At 41.8% G+C, this 16,425-nt stretch overlaps 1 protein-coding gene across 1 annotated transcript in view; it reads right to left on the bottom strand.

Moving 5' to 3' along the window:
* Nucleotides 1-1,467: 1,467 nt before the first annotated feature.
* Nucleotides 1,468-16,425, bottom strand: part of LOC150091696 (very long chain fatty acid elongase 1-like) — a 38,753-nt gene continuing 23,795 nt past the window's right edge. The window contains exons 6-8 of the mRNA XM_090385231.1: nt 15,008-15,113; nt 4,681-4,817; nt 1,468-2,042 (exon numbers count right to left, since the gene is read on the bottom strand). Coding sequence (XP_090241357.1) covers nt 1,743-2,042; nt 4,681-4,817; nt 15,008-15,113 — 543 coding nt within the window. The 3' untranslated portion in view covers nt 1,468-1,742. The remainder of the gene's footprint in view (nt 2,043-4,680; nt 4,818-15,007; nt 15,114-16,425) is intronic.

Genomic DNA, 16,425 nt, shown 5'->3' with positions numbered 1-16,425 from the left:
AGTTTATTAATGATTGCTACATTAATTACAAAATAAGATACAAAGATACAAAAAGTTAAATTGCAGTTTATGGTGTTTATTATATACTGGAAGGACAGATTTCATGGGATACCTGGTTCCTGAGCAAGGCGACCCTGTCGCCCCTGTCGCAAGTGGATGAACCCACAGCTTGGCAGGTATATAGGTACACTTCATCACTGCATTCACGTAGACGGTAATTCGATGTCGGTATGGATAAACGTCGTGAGTGAACCGACTTTGACAGAGGGATGATGTGTGTGTGTGCCCGACCCATGGGTCACCTTATCGCGGATATAGTACAGAAATTGCAATATCCCCGTTCGACAGTATCAAGAGTATATCGGGAATACGGCATTTCCGGAATAACATCTAATCGTGGACATAGTATGTTTAGGGTCTAATGGCACCAGCGGTTTCCCCCATCTCGCGTAGCATACATTGTGGTGTGATACAGAATGCTGTAGAGGCCAGAGGTTTAAAAGTGTATGGATATTGCGGTGTGCAATGTTTTGTACCGTTGTTTATCGTGGACAAAAAAGAAAAAAATCAAATTATTATTTTAGGGTTGCCCGTAATTAAATACATTAACCCGTATTTGTGTCTGTAAATTGCGTATGTTCTATGGTTGATTTGCCTGTTTTGCTGGACGAAAAAAATCCCAGTTACCGGGGAGAAAAACCTTGCTATCTACGCCTGAGACTGACTAACTCAGCCACGGGTGAAAAAAGCCCATTAAAGTTCCTCACGTCATCGACGGGATTCGAACCCAGGCCTTTTCCACCCGGTGTGGGGAGGACGGTGACGATACCACTGTGCTAACCGCGCAGACGTTTATCGTGGACAGCGCTGTGAGCGGAGAAAAGTGGCATCTCTGAACATACAGGTTGCGTGTCCATCCTTGCAGACCATCTGCATCCCTACGTGTTCATCGTGCACCTACAGGGCAATGGACTCTTCCAGCAGGACAATGTGCCTCCCACAGGGCCGCGGTGACGCTAACATGGTTAGAAGAGCGTTCCACTGATTTTACCAGCGTGGAATGGCCTCCCCGTTCACTGGACACGAGCCCTGTGGATCATCTTTGGGATGCTATGGAAAAGTCCGTTCGAGCTTTGGATCCTCAACCCAGGAATGCGACGGAATTATGAACAGCGGTGCAGCAATCATGGATGGAAATACATGGGGAATGCTTTCGTGAACTTTTGGACTCAATATCACGCCGTGTGATTGCCGTTATTCGGGCAAAGTTCGGCTTACCCCTTAATAGGTAGGTATCCCATGATTTCTGTCCACTCAGGGTACTCGCATACACCTGGCTCTTCTTTATCCGGTCATGTGTCTAGGCACAATATGCAGAATATCCGCTCGTATACTTAAAATACGACATGATTAAAATTAAATATTGACACAATTTTAGCATTATTAACCATTAATGGAATACCTGTGAAGCTTAGTGTATTTTATTTGTACAACGATTTGCTAGACATAATAAAAGGAAAACGATATATGATACGAAATACATAAAAATATAATGAAATACAAAATTCCGTCCTGGTGTAGTCCTAGTTGGCCATTCTAATAGACTTGTCTTTAACTTAAGCAAGCTTCGAGATACGGTGATGTTCTGCCCTAAATTTCAACACCTAATAGACTTCTCTGAATACTCTGACAAGATCATGATCACTTTTTCAAAAACAAAGAATTCCACATTTATTTTATTATTAAGTCGTGTGAGATCCTATTCTTTTATACACTGTAGATTCATTTTGGTGATTATGCGAAACGTCAAGAGCTTCCCATGTTTGTTTATTTGCTGGAACATCTGATGTCTTAATTACCTGCTTAAAGGCAGGTTGTTGTTGTCTTCTGGCCTTAATGTAGTTGTGAATATAAAAATTCACGAACAAAACGAAATACAGTCCACATATGAAGCATTGAGTAAAACATATGCTTCGAGGATAGCCACAATCTTGGTACACGAGAATCTGCAGATAGTAAATGCACAAAAGTAACAGCTGCCCCTGTAATAAATTTAAAAGGAAATCGTTAATGCTTGTTATGGATCGAAAAAGTTAATTCATTTTCTACTCTCTAAGCTCATTTTGAGTATTTTTATTTAAAAAGGATTTTAAGCTTTATTATTGTGAGGTGTTCTATTTTATTAGCGTTTAGGGATTTTGTTGTGAGGAATTGTAAATTTAATGAAGGAATGGTGAGCTAAAACAAGCAGCATGGATTGATTGAATCACCATTAGGTTCCAAAAAGGTTCCATCGCAATCCGGAAAAACAGAAAATTGGAATATTTTAATTGTGTTCATCCTGTATATGTCATCACCATGTATACGATGTGAATGAATTTGATTTAGTGATGACTTTATCAATTATATCAATAAATAATGAGTGTCGGTAAAATTAAAATGATAAAGTTAATGATGTAAGAGTCCCTGTGAGTTGAGCTTAACATTACCATTAGTTGTGTCGAAATCCTGAATTTCTTCTTCTATGATGACTGATGTGTCTGCTGCGTGCTGTTTGGTCTAAAGCTTTTTCTCCATTTCAATGTGTTTGTACTATGTTTAATCCACAGTCACTATGTAATCCAAGAAGTCGTATCTTTCATATTCACATCACATTAGGAGTTGCAGATATAATCCCATTCATAAACATATCTTTTAAACTATACAGAATGGATAAAAATTTCAGAAAACCTTTATGTAAATACTTGTACTGCAATATGTTGCTAACGGTATATGTAGACTGATATTGATTGATAAACAGTCTCTGGCTGCAACATTCGTTGTTGTACATTGAATGGACAGAAATCATGGATACCTACGTAGTAATGAGTAGGTCCACCTTTCACCAGGATAAGGGCATTCACATAGCAAGGCATTGGGTCCAATAGTTCACGAAAGCGTTCCACAGATATTTCCATCCACGCTTGCTGCATCGTTGTCCCTAATTCCATCACATTCCTGGGTGGAAGATCCAAAGCTCGAGCGGACCTTTCCACAGCATCCCAAAGATGCTCCACGGTTCATGGCCGGTGAACGGAAAGGCCATTCCACGGTAGAAAAATTTGCAGAGTGCTCTCTTCGAACCATGTTCTAGTCACCAGGGCTCTGTAGGGAGGCGCATTGTCCTGCTGGAAGAGTCCATTGCCTGTGGGTGCATGATGACCATGAAGGGATGCAGATGGTCTGCAATGATGGGCACGAAATCTGGATCGTGCAGAGATGCGTCTAGATGTTCCAGAGGTCCTAACGTGTGCTAGATGAACATGCCTGAAATCATTACCGACCGTCCACAGGTCTAAACAGTTCCTTGTTGACATGACGGGAAGATAGCTTTGTGTGGTTTATACCAGATAGACACTCTCCTGTCTGCTCGAAATAACTGGAAACGGGACTCATCGCACCAGGAGACCCATCTCCAATCATCCAAGGTCCAGTGCGCCGATGTTCTTTCGCCCAGTTGAGGCATAGAGTCCTGTGTCGTTGTTTTAGCAATGTGACTCTGGTGGGTCTGTGGCTCGCCTGATGGCCTTGGTGGAAATGATCTCTCCGGTTGGCTGAAACAATGTGAGACACGCATCATCGACAGCTGCATTCATCCAACACCTTTCTTCACTCACAGCGCTGTCCATGATGAGATGTTAATTCTGGAAATAGAGTATTCCCGACACACTCCGCGATACAGTGGCCCATGCAATGGGCACCAACAATAATTCCCTTTTCGGTTAACTCACGAGGTTTATCAATATTGACGTCAAAATATCATATACTTGAATTCAGTGATGTAGTGTACCTATACACCTGCCAAGCGCTGGGTTCATCCACTGGTGAGAAGGATGACGGAATTGCGTTGTGCAGGAACCAGGTGTCCCATTAATCCTGTCCTTTCAGTGTAAATTGATGCATCCTGATGGCGATTGCAGGAGAGATACTTTATTCTCAGATAATCATATGTGCTTAATCTGGGATAGGATAACCCTCTAGAGTTTTTTAGCATGACGATAACGATCTGCCTATTCACAGACTGATTTCAATGATGTTGAGTTGTAGAAAGTGCATATTTACTATATGGCAGCAGAAATTCACTCACATATGGAAAAGTTGTGCATCAACCAGAGAACATCACTCCCATGAATCTATTAATAGGCAGTGTAACACTATGCTAGATTGAAAGTTTCTGCCACTTAGGGACTCACATTGATTGCTGTTGGTAATTTGGTACTCAACCTCTAAATTTACATCTATAGTGGCTCTTTATTTAAATTTATTCCATCGAAATGGCATTTTTCATTTGATTCGTCTCGATTAAGTGACTTCCGGATTGTAGATAACGTTACTGCATAATGTGGGCATGCTCATTACCATAATTTGCTTCCTGTTAGTTTAATTTAAAAATCTAATTTCTTGTGTAGAGTTCTGTTAAAAGGCTTTGTTGTTTCTCTTACTCACACAAACAAAAACAGGGCGTTTCAGGTTATAAATTTTTATTTTAAATTTCTTTAAGCTTCTAAACTAATAAATAATAGTAATTTATATAATTTTTTATATAAATAAATTAAATAATTTATTTATTATAATAATAAATAAATAAATTAATAAATACATTCCATTGTTTATTTAAAACAATATTAATTATTTTCTTACCATTTGTAATCTCGTGAGATATTTCTTCCACCAAATGGATCTTTCCTTACTTGGCATATAACCTGTCAAGGCGTAGTATATGTACATGACAGCATGCACAAAACTGTTCAGAAGTATCACTGCAGCACCGCTACCACCTGCAGAAAGATCTCTGTGTAATGATGGTATTAAAGAGAATTCTGTACTTTTACTGAAAAATTCAATTAAAATTTCATTTATCTCTGCATTATTCCCAACCTCAAAAAAACTTACCGAAATAATCGCAATACATAATAAAAACTGAACAACAAAGAGGGGATGTGCATGAAAAATGATTTATATATCTTCACTGATGGCATCAGTAGATAAGGAGTGGCTATGAACAAAGAAACTGGGTCCAACACTGAAGAGAATGTGCAATGGCGAAATTATTACCGGTAAGTTGTAAAATTTACTAAGTGGAATTCCCTTAATCCGCTTTCAATATCTGTTTATCTGGTTTATATAGCTGTGAAGATATTCCGAATTATTTTTCTTTACTTTTGTTGGAAGATGGTGTTCCTTAATTTTGAAATTATTTACTTTTATTTTTCATAGTAGTTTTTCTTAAGTTTTCAACTTGTGCAATTGTGATTTATCTCTCTTCCTTAGTTAATGGATGCCCTGTGAATTGTAGTTCAATAGTGGGCTATAATGTTACTCTTCTTGCTTTTGTGGGTCCAGAGCAATGAATTCTGAACTCTGATTCAGTCGGTAGTTTTCTTTCGCATCATCTAGAGTGGTAAGGCTATGCGTTTATTTTTCTTTATGACAGGAGCGTATGCTTCTTATGTGCTTGGGGATAGTGAGGTTATCAGGTACTGGTCTGGTGTGAGGAACCTCTTTAACTAAGATTATTATTATTTTTATTGTTGTTGCTTTTATATTATTTCTCCCTGATTGGGGGTTTCTACCCCGTGAAGGGTATTGCTGCCAAGTACACAGGGTGGTGGTTATGTCTTGTGTTACTGATGGTCCAGGAACTCTCTGATTATCCTACAAGTGCTCAGGATTGCGACTTTCTGGAGTTCCTTATGGGTGCTTGTTGGGAGACCTATTGCTGGGAGGCTCTTATGTAGGGCCTTTAGCACCAAATAAAATGAAATAAATTTTCTGTTTATACTCTAGCACGACAACCAAGTCAGTAGAGTTTACAATAAATCGTCAATACAAATATTTATCGTATTTAGTAGTCACAGGCTTGAACCTTGGACCACTCAAGGAACGCATACTATGCACTCTCGCTCCTGACCACTCGGCTACGTCATACTCTGCATAACGGCCTAGCACCCTACAATATTATTGTTGTTGTTGTTGTTGTTGTTGTTTCTCCCTGATTGGGGAATCCTCCTCGTGACGGGTATTGCTACCAAGTACACAGGGTGGTTGTTGTTATGTCTGGTTTTACTGTTGGTCGAGGAATTCTCTGACTATCCTACTGTTGTTCAGGATTGCGATTTTGTGGAGTGTCTTGTATGTGTTCACTGTGAGACCTATTGCTGCTACGCTGTTATGTAGCGTCTTTGGCACCATACCTGTGGTTGAAATGATGATCGGGATGGTTGTTACTTGTTGTATATGCCACAGGTTCGTTGTCTTAGGTTCGTGTACGTCCTGATTTTTTCCCCATGGTTTTTCTGCAGGTTGCCAGTGTTGGGTACAGCTATGTCAATCAGATAGGTAGCCTTTCCTTCTTGTCCACAACAGTTATATCCGGTCTGTTGTGCGGGATTGTCCTATCCGTTATTATGGCACAGTCCCAGTACAGCTTGTGGGTTGAAACTCTAGTACTGCCTCGGGTTCGTACTGCTAATACGGCACACTTCCTTCGACCAACTGGTATTTCCTTGCTAGCTTCTGATGTATTATCCTGGCTACATGATCATGTCTATGAGTATATTCAGTCTCAGTAATCACCTTGCATCACACAGTGATGTGTTGGATCGTTTCTGAGCCCAGGTGGCATCGTCGACATATGTCATCAGACACTCCGGGTTCCTTGGCAATGTATTTCCTGGTATTGATTGCTTGGTCTTCGATTGCTAGCATGAATCCTTCAGTCTCGCGAAAGAGCGTCCCACTCGTGTGCCATGCATTGGAAGCAATTTTATCTATATAATCTTGATGGAGATTACTGTAGTGTCTTCTCTGGCCATCTTTCTAGCTTCGTTTCTGCCTCCAGGTTGGGAAGGCCTCCTCGCTTAGCCTGAGTGGGTATACCGCCTGTCTACCTTCCTTATGGCGTGGTGGAGTGCTGCTGTGTGTTTCTGGAAGTAATCCTTCAGGTTAACTATCGCTGTCTGTTGCTCAATGAGGTCTATCAGACCCCTTCCTCGTTCTTCCCGGGCAATTTGTCAGTCTCTCAACGGCAGATGTCGGGTGGTGTTCGCGGTTCTGTGTCATCATAGTCCTTGTCTTTCTCATGATATCCTCCAGCTCAGTGTTAATCCAATCTATAACCCCGAAGGAGTATGTTAGCACTAGGACTGCATAGGTGTTCATGACTTTAACAGTGTTACCTCCATTCAGCTTTGCTTTTAGCAGGCTTCTGAGTCTCTGATGCTATTTTTCGGTCAGGCAGGCCTTAATTTCCTTGTGCTGTAACTGCTGAGCCTGCATCATCCCCAAGTATTTGTAGGCCTCTTCCTCTGCCATGGCTTCGATCTCTTTATCACTCTGCAGCTGGTAATTTCGGTTGACTAATTTTCACTGACACAATCTGTGGGTCTTGCATTTGTTCAGACCAATTCCATCCTAATATCATTACTGAATTCTTTGGTGATCTGGAGTAATGGCTGAAGGCGCTTCACGGTTCCTGCATAGAGCTTGATGTCATCTATGTACATCAGGCGGGTGAGGGTGTACTGGTTCATCCTTCCTTCTTTGAGGTTATATCCGTACTTGCTACTGTTGAGCATGGTAGATAGCGGGTTATGTGCTAGACAGAACCACAATGGGGTCAGAGCTCATTGGTTCTATCTAGGAAGAAAGATTCCTCTCCTGATAGGATTTGGCCTGGTTATGACGCTTTTGACCTTAATGATGGTACTACATTTCGCTATCGTTTCTACTAGGAAGTTTGTGACTATCGGATTGACTTTGTAGCTGTTCAGCACCTTGATTAGCCAGCTATGAGGCACGGAGTCGAAGGCCTTGCGGTAATCGATGTAGGCTGTGCACATGTTGTGGCACTTCTTGTAGGCTTGCTCTATAACCATGGAAACTATGGTTAATTGTTCTTTGCATCCTTTGCTCAGCCGCTTGCATCCTTTCTGCTGTTCATCCATTATGTTCTGGCTCTCCAAGTGGTCTGATATCTTCTTGGTTATGCAGTTGGTCAGAATTTTTTACGTTATTGGGAGGCAGGTGATTGTCCTGTAGTTCACTGGGTTTCTTGTGTTTTTGTCTTTAGGCTTCAGATATGTGATTCCTTGAGTAAAAAACTTTTGGATTGCCTCTGGGTGCCTTATCATTCAGGTGAACTGCTCTGCCAGGTGATTGTGTGTGCAAGTGAGATTCTTGTACCAGTAGTTGTGGACATTTATCTATTCCTGGAGTTCGCTAGTTGTGAGAGTTCTTGATCGTCTGTTTTGCTTTTTCTTCCCGAAACTCCCACCCTCTCATTTCTTGTACGTCCTTGGTTTTCATGCCTTCTAGTTCTATTCAGGTAGCTCGGTTGTTATGTCTTACTTACCTGCTCCAACTGTTTCCCCACGCCTTAATCGTCTCCTTCTTGGGTAGTCTGTTCCTTTCTTTCCCATCTTCTCTAAGATTTCTGTAGAAGTCTCTTTGGTCTTCATCAGTTGTTTATTTTCCTCTGGGAGCTCTCTTTGAATCGACGTAGTCGCTTGCTGAGTGCAAGGAGTTTCTGCTTCAGTGTGTCCAAGTACTCTCCTATTCTCTGATTTTTTATGTCATATTTGTTGTGGATGCTGTCTCTCTTGAGGATGCTCTTCACTTTTCCATTTAATTTCTTACTCGTATTGCCCCATTGGTACTGCGTCAATTGGCCTATTTTGACTTTTAATTCTATCTTTTGCTGAAGTCTTCTTTCCCAAGCTGGTGGTTCCTTCTGTTTTCGGTTCTTCTGCTGCTGGTTTCACTCTTTTCCATTAATCCTCGTGACTGCTACCGCAGCACAATACATGGCTGTGTGGATGGCCTCCAGTGTTACACCATTGCTGTCGAGGTAATGCAGTATTACCTGTGACTCTCCACAAGATTCTATTCGGCCTTTGCTTCGGTATCATGTGAGTCTTTGTGGAGTCCATTCCTTCGAATTCTGTTAGGGCCTTCTTCCACTGGTCCTCTATTCTGGTAATCATGACCTCGTCTGTTTCCTCTTCAGGCGTTGTAAGTTGTATTTCTTCTTGATATTCTTCCTCTGTTTCTGTGTTGGTATGTTGCTCCTCTTCTGGTTCCATATTCTTTATCCTTTGTAGTTGATCGCTCACGTCCCGCTTGATTTTTTCCAAGATTGCAGAAAATTCAGGTTCTTTGTGACAATGGTCCTTCTCTGGTCCACTATTCACTGTTCAGTGACCTGAATATCTGGAATCGTTCCAGCCACCTCGTATGTAGTCTCGCCCTGTAAGTTGTCATATCGGTCTCCCAGCTTGGTTATTTCGTAGTATGCTTGTCTGATGTACGTACTCATTTCGATGCTCCACTTCATGCGTGGCATTTTCTCCTCTCCTGGGTGGTCACTAGCGCTGTTGCGCAGGGAGCACTTCCAGTTGGTGGGTCTGGAGAGTCTTGCCCTTTTCTTGTGGTAGCCATACGGGGGACAACACCACTCGCTCCACTGTCTTCCTCGAGCGACCATCTCTTATTTTTCGTACCAATCCCTCTGCCTAAGGCCTGAATGCAAGTGACTTTATCCTGCGCCACATTCGATTCAGTATGATTAATATTTGTCTGCGGCATCAGCCATTATTGGAGGCGGACCTTTTTAGCTTTGGCTTATGTCCAATGGTAGTTCTCGCGAGTGACATCAGATGGCGCCACAATCTTTCTTAGCGGCCACTTCGACCTCGGGGTAGGTCGGACCTTGGAGCAACTTAACTTTCACAATGTATATTTATTTTATTAACTTTTTTATTACTATTAATTCATTTATTATTTTTACTATTATTATACAGGTCACTCAGCGTATTTGCTTCAGCCAAGGCAGTACTCAAAACTGGGTCCATCAGGCTGATAGTGCAGTGTCGTAACCACTGGACCATCATGCCCCTGGCACCTCAGTAGCCAGGTGGGCAGGAGCAGCAGTGCGTAGCCCACCTGCTGCTCCTGCCCACCTGCCCTCCTGAAATAAGCAGAAGGTATAAATTAAAATCGTGCAACGTAGAGGAAGGAGGTCTAAACCATCCAGCATATTTATAAGTCGATTATTCCCAGAAACAACGGTGGAACAAATTGAAACCCTTCTGATGCAGCTAGACATACCTGGTACCCCCATCAGGGTTCTCACCAGGCATTCAAGCTATGCCTCTTTTCGGATCAAGATCAAAGATCCTAATACAGAAAGGTATCTAAACACAGATATCTGGCCTGCAGGTCTCCTGGTGATACCATCTTTTGGCGACCATAATGTGCAACCAGGGGTACATGCTATCTCGAGACCAGAGGTGGGCAGGGTGCATCTCTCTGCATAGTTAGGCAGCAAACCAGACTGTACCTTTCAACCTAATGAAAGAAGAGCAGCCACCGTGCTGACTAAATCCTGCAATCATCTTGTCAAGTCTGATAACCAGATATAAGTGCACATTACTAGTAGGGTCGGTCCTAGTGCCACACCCTCCTCAAGAGGAATCCACCTCCAATCAGCTACCATCCTCAGGGAAAGGAACCCTATAAATTTAATCCAGATCAAGCCTGTCAACGATAAACATGTAAAATGCTTCATGCAGAACATCAGGAGACTGAAGAACAAGCTCAATGCCCTAATTGACATACTTCTAAGTGCGGATTACGACTTTGTTGTCCTTATTGAAACCTGGCTTCTTGATGACATGGACATATCGCCTTTAACCACCAACATCGGTTATCAGTCTGTTCTGGCAACCAGGAAAGATAAGAAAGGAGGCGGAGTCTTAATCTGCCAAAGGCAACAGTTCCCTCTGATCAAGGTTTGTGCATACCCAGGTAACGATTTTGAGGCTGCACTGGGCTGCTATCTAGTCGATGGACTACAGTTGCTAGTAGACGTAGCCTAGTGGTCAGGCGCGAGGGTGCATAAGTACACGTGCCTTGAGTGATCAGAGTTCAAGCCCGTGGCTGCTGAATACGATGCTGGTTCTTGTTTTCTATCTATCTTGTGAACTCCTCTGACCGTTTGGTCGTCCAGGAGTATAAACAGAAAAAAAAAAAAAAAAAATGTGCAGTTTACTTATCCCCACCCGTTGCAGACCAATGCATTACTAATTTTTCTGCTTGGCTCCTGACTCTATCAAGTGCAACCAGAAAGTAATAATTCTCGGAGACTTCAAACTGCCACTGCCTGCTGCATCAAAGCTCCTCGATCAGTTAATTTCGGATCTGTCGAGTCTCAACATCCATTGCATCTGTGTTTCCCCCCTCTCGAGGAGAAGCCACATTACAGAGAATCTTTTCCAGCCATGGGAGTGTTGAAGCTGCAATCAGTTCCAATTCGGCATTTCCCTCCGACCACAGACCAACCGAAGCTTTTCTCATCCTGTTGAAAGAATGCTATAACCAACCAAACCAATCGACCTCGATTGAAAAGATCAGGAAAACTGTAAAAGGTAAAGGTAAAGTGCAGCTATTATCAACCCACTGCAGGATGGAAGCCTCCTCAACAATTCATGCTGAGGGAAATGGACCATAATCTGCCACGCTGGTCCAGTGCGGGTTGGCAGATCCACCGTATTCAGCAGTCAGGGGCTTGAACCCCGGTCTACTCAAAGAGCGCGTGCTATTGCACTCCCGCTTCTGACCACTCGGGCTACTGTATATGATCCAAAAAAAAAATCTAAAAATTGAAACAGCAATGGATCTCTTTAGGCTCTACCCCTGGCGAACTCTCAGTGAAATAGATATAAAGGAATCTGCGTTTTGGCTTCAGAAATGGTAGTCTTTCATTGCTAGAGTGTCCATATGAAGAGTTTGCGTCATCTGGCCACACTCGAAGCCGTGGTGGTCCAGTACTCTTTTAAAGCAAAACCTTTTAATGCACCATTTTAAAGAAAAACAACGGCCACCAGCCCAATTCAAGAGATCACCCACAGATAGCCAGATAGTTTCCAGAAATCCAAGAAGCAGGCTATAAACTCGTTCATGGAGAAGAGGATAGCGGGTGGCCAGCGATTTGTCGGCCAATCACATCCGGTCAGCAGAATCATTAGTCCTGTCCGAATGGTGCGATCATGTACCCCGGTTCGTCGAAACAGACAGTGCAGCTGCGGACTCCCCCTGGAACAGTGCACACTACGACATAACTAATCTCACTAATGTGACGATTGGCGAAGAGAAGCTAATCAAAGCCATCAACGCTCTGTCCAATAAAAGATCAATGGGAAGTGACTCTATTCCCACTTTTTGCCTAAAAGTAGCCTCCTACTTCATCATCGACGAGCTGACAAATTTGTTTAATAGAATTTTACAACAGGGAGTCGTCCCAAGCGCTTGGCAAAATTATAGTCATCCCAATTCCAAAGGTGCAGAATCCGACCTCTACTGGTGACTATAGGCCTATTTCAATCTCCTCCCCTTTTCTCAAATGCCTGGAGAAGTGCTTGTTTAAAGCGGTTGCCAATCAGATCCTTTCCCAGAGACCTCAGCATACAAATTACGCGCTCTCACTAAGATCGCCGATAACATGCATACAGGCTCTGAATTTGAAAACTCTTCAAGCCTGGGAGCAAGGCTATGTTATGCATGCTGTTTTTTCTGGATCTGAAAGCGACCTTTGACTCAATGCAAGTTAAGCCACTTATATGCCTCCTGGAGAACTACTACGGTTTCACGGGTAATGTCTCGAAGCTACTCAGAAATTTGCTAACCAAGAGGTGCCTTACCTTCCAGCAAGGGAATAACTGCATCACAAAACAGGTGGAAGTCGGTATACCCTAAGGTGGATCGTTGTCGGCACTGCTTTTTTTAGCAATATTTATTCCATTAATGAATGAAATATCGGCGTTTATGGCCTACGCCGACGACATTGTATGTTACCTCTCAAGCCCAGCTAACACCTCACCGGACCAGGCAGAGGAATTATCGAATTCAGTCATCCTGAACAAATATCTGTCCTCTTTCTGTGAATACGCTACCTATTTTGGGCTTAAAATAAACCCTGAAAAAGTCCAAATATATCATCTTCTCACCTAGAACACAAGCACACCTCAATCCAGCAGCCTCTCTGCAGCCGTCCATTGCGGGGCATGTTCTCGTCGCCACTCATTCAGTAAAATTCCTAGGAGTGGTAATGGACGAAAACCTAACGTATAAGGAACAAATCCAGCTACTGCGTTCAAGAGCATTACGGGCTTTCTGAGGTATGAAACTTGATCTCTGTAGAGCGCACAACAAGGAAACAGTCAGAAAATTTCTCCTCTACTACTTTAGTTCTATCATCAGTTATAGTTTAGAAGTTTGGTCGGCTGCTCCTATGTCCAGTCTGAAGATACCTGGGGTCTGGACTTCTGGGTCCTAAAGTGAGCCAACAATTGGGCTCACCTACCCTCAACGTCAAAATCACAGCTCTGCATAAATCTGAGATACACCCCAGCCGAGCACCTGGCATGTGCGAGGAAGCTCACAATGGCGCTTAATCTGTGCTCCGCTGCTCTCGACCTTCAAGAGACACTTCCCGAACAGCATCATCGGCGTGCTGAACTCCGCAAACATTGATTTGGATGTGTGGTCCAGAGATTCTGTCTACAGAGAATAAAAGCGCAAATCCATAGTCAAGTGCATTCAGCATTCCTGCAATTGTCAGCGGAACTAGTCAACCCCCAGTGAAAGTTTCCGGACTGTCTCAATGTGCTGCAGCTTGTATATAATAACTATAAAATCTATGTACTATAATGCAATATAAGCTCTGTATAATCAATCTATTATAATAACAATAAAATCCATTGATTGCAATATTAGCTGTGTATATTGCACTGTCTATGTATTCTATGTATTTGCTGTGTACCCACGTAGTTTTTATGTACTGATTGTAATGTGTACAGTTAATTGTAAGTTTCCTGTGGTTGCCTGTAGCGGGAATCGTGTCCTACATTTCTACGAATAAAGAATTTTATTATTATTATATGATTTCTCTCTGATTGGGGGTTCCACCTCGTGATGGGTATTTCTACCAAGTACACAGGGTGGTCGTTGTTATGTCTGTTGTTACTGTTGGTCGAGTAAACCTCTGACTATCCTACAGGTGTTCAGGATTGCGACTTTCTGGAGTTCCTTGTAGGTGTTCGCTTGGAACCTACCGCTGCTAGGCTGTTATGTAGGGTCTTTGGCACCATACCTGTGGTCGACACGATGATCGGAATAGTCGTTACTTGTTATTATTATTATTATTATTATTATTATTATTATTAGTTTATTTCTAAAGGAATGTCCCTTTACAGCTCTCCAGCTAGAGGGCACTAGTGTCCTTATAATGGTAATATACTAATTATGTAACGAATAGTGGCAGGTCTTGCAGTGTAGTTTTTATGATGACCTTTTTATGGTGGCTCTTGATGATTTGGAACGTAAGAACTTAATTTTTCCCTTTGCTAGGGTCCATTCTTTTGAATTCTGTTAGGGGTTTCTTTCACTCGTTTTCTATTCTGGATATCTCCACCTCGTCCCTTTCCACTTTAGCTGCTCTTGGTTGCATTTCTTCATGTAGGTCGGAGTGACGGCTAAGGCACATCGTGCCTTAGCCGTCACTCCGACCTTGGGAAACGTAGTCCGCTGGAACTATTTTTGCGATTTTTTTATATTATTTAATTTATTATTATTATTATTCTAATTTATTACTATTATTATACACGTCTTCCAGCGTGATGAAGCCTCGTTCGCTTCCGCTAAAGCGGGACTCGAACCCGGGTCCATCAGGCTGGTAGTTCAGTGTTGTAAACACTGGGCCATCACGCCCCCTATTTTTCTTATTGTTTGTATTTGTACAATGCCTGTATTTTAATAGTGAATGAAATAAAGTTTTCAGAAATAGATCTTTACACATTCTGCTTCTGGCCTCGTACAAACACTGTATGAGAGGGTCAAGATTATTACATCTACCTGTATGCATAAAAAACTATATGCCCAATTTTCTTATGTGGCTAAAATATATTCTTACCTGGAGCATATTTAATAGATATCCAAGTCGCAACAAAAGTTCCTGAGTGATGTATAACGTGTAGATTACTAACATGACCGAATTTCTTTCTCAAAACAAAGAAAGCCTGAAAAGAGAAAGCTTTAGAGGGAAGGAGCAAAAGGCATTTTTATATATAAATAGTCATAACAGTCATGATAGTGATATTAAGATTGTGGAAAAAGATAGTGATTGGAAGGAAGCTAATTCTGTTGTCAGAAACAGCAACATGATTTTCAAACTCCTCTGAAAAATGTTTATCACATGCGAGCTCCAGTCAAGAGATTTATCATTGCCACATTTTGGCCATGTCGTTTGAATGTTGTAGAACATGAGAACAGAGTTGTCATGTCAAGTGAACATTTGCATCGTTTTCAAGCAGATTCAGCATTTTTCATGCAAGATTTTGGACCATGGTTGAGACGTGGGTCCACCAATTTCAGCCAGAGACAAAGGGACATTCAATCAGTGGAAATAAAGATTTTCTCACTCTACAAAGAAAACTATTTCTTTGCAAAACCAGTCAGCTAAAGGAATCCAAGTGGAATCCTTTTGCTAGTAGGATAGTGGTATCGGTTTTTTGGAATGCTGATGGAATGATGCTAATCGATTACCTTCAGTACAGCCAGACAGTAAAAAGGGCATATTACACAGATTTTGTAAGGCGTTTTCCTGAAAACATCAGAGAAATTCCGAGGAAAACTCAGAAAAGGAGTCTTGTCCCGCTAGGACAACGCGCTTGCTTGCAAGTCTGTCATATTGCCATGGCTTCACTGCATGAGTGTGGCTTCGAAATCTTGGATCATCCCCCATGTTCGACAGATCCAGCAACATCGTACTTTCACCTATTTCATAACGTGAAAAAACACTTGATTGGCATCCATTTTCCCACCAACTGTGATATTATTGCGGCAGTAGATGCATTTCTGCAGTCCTATGAAAAAATTTCTTCGCAACTGGAACCAACGCATTGTAGCATCTGTGGCAAAAGTGTATTAACTCCAAAGGGGACAAAGGCGAAAACTACAATATTTCTCAAATAAACCCTACATCCTGAGACCACGAACTTTTCAAACGACCCTTGTACTTCAGTGACTCATCGAATCGATGGGTCTAAATGATAATTAAATCTATTTAAAATTATTGTTCTATTGCAGCAGAATCTTGTAACATCCTGTACATTAATTAATTTATTTATATCAATTTAAGCACTTATTAGTTTTATCATATTTTTTATATTTCATCAAAATAACGCATTTAATAATACCTAAATTTTTGCAAGATATAAGATATACAATTATCTTTGAATTGCTTTATGCGGTGGTACATGTAAATTTTCCGTATATACCAATGTCGATTTGGGGGGCAGAAAATGTTGACAATTTTGGTTCTGTTGCAAT

This window comes from Mastigoproctus giganteus, chromosome 1 (genome assembly GCF_048544385.1).
Source record: "Mastigoproctus giganteus isolate SK-2022 chromosome 1, ASM4854438v1, whole genome shotgun sequence".
In the NCBI taxonomy this organism is placed as follows: Eukaryota; Metazoa; Arthropoda; class Arachnida; order Uropygi; family Thelyphonidae; genus Mastigoproctus; species Mastigoproctus giganteus.
The sequence above is the reverse complement of the archived record's forward strand: the minus strand, read 5'-3'. Positions and strand labels throughout refer to the sequence as shown.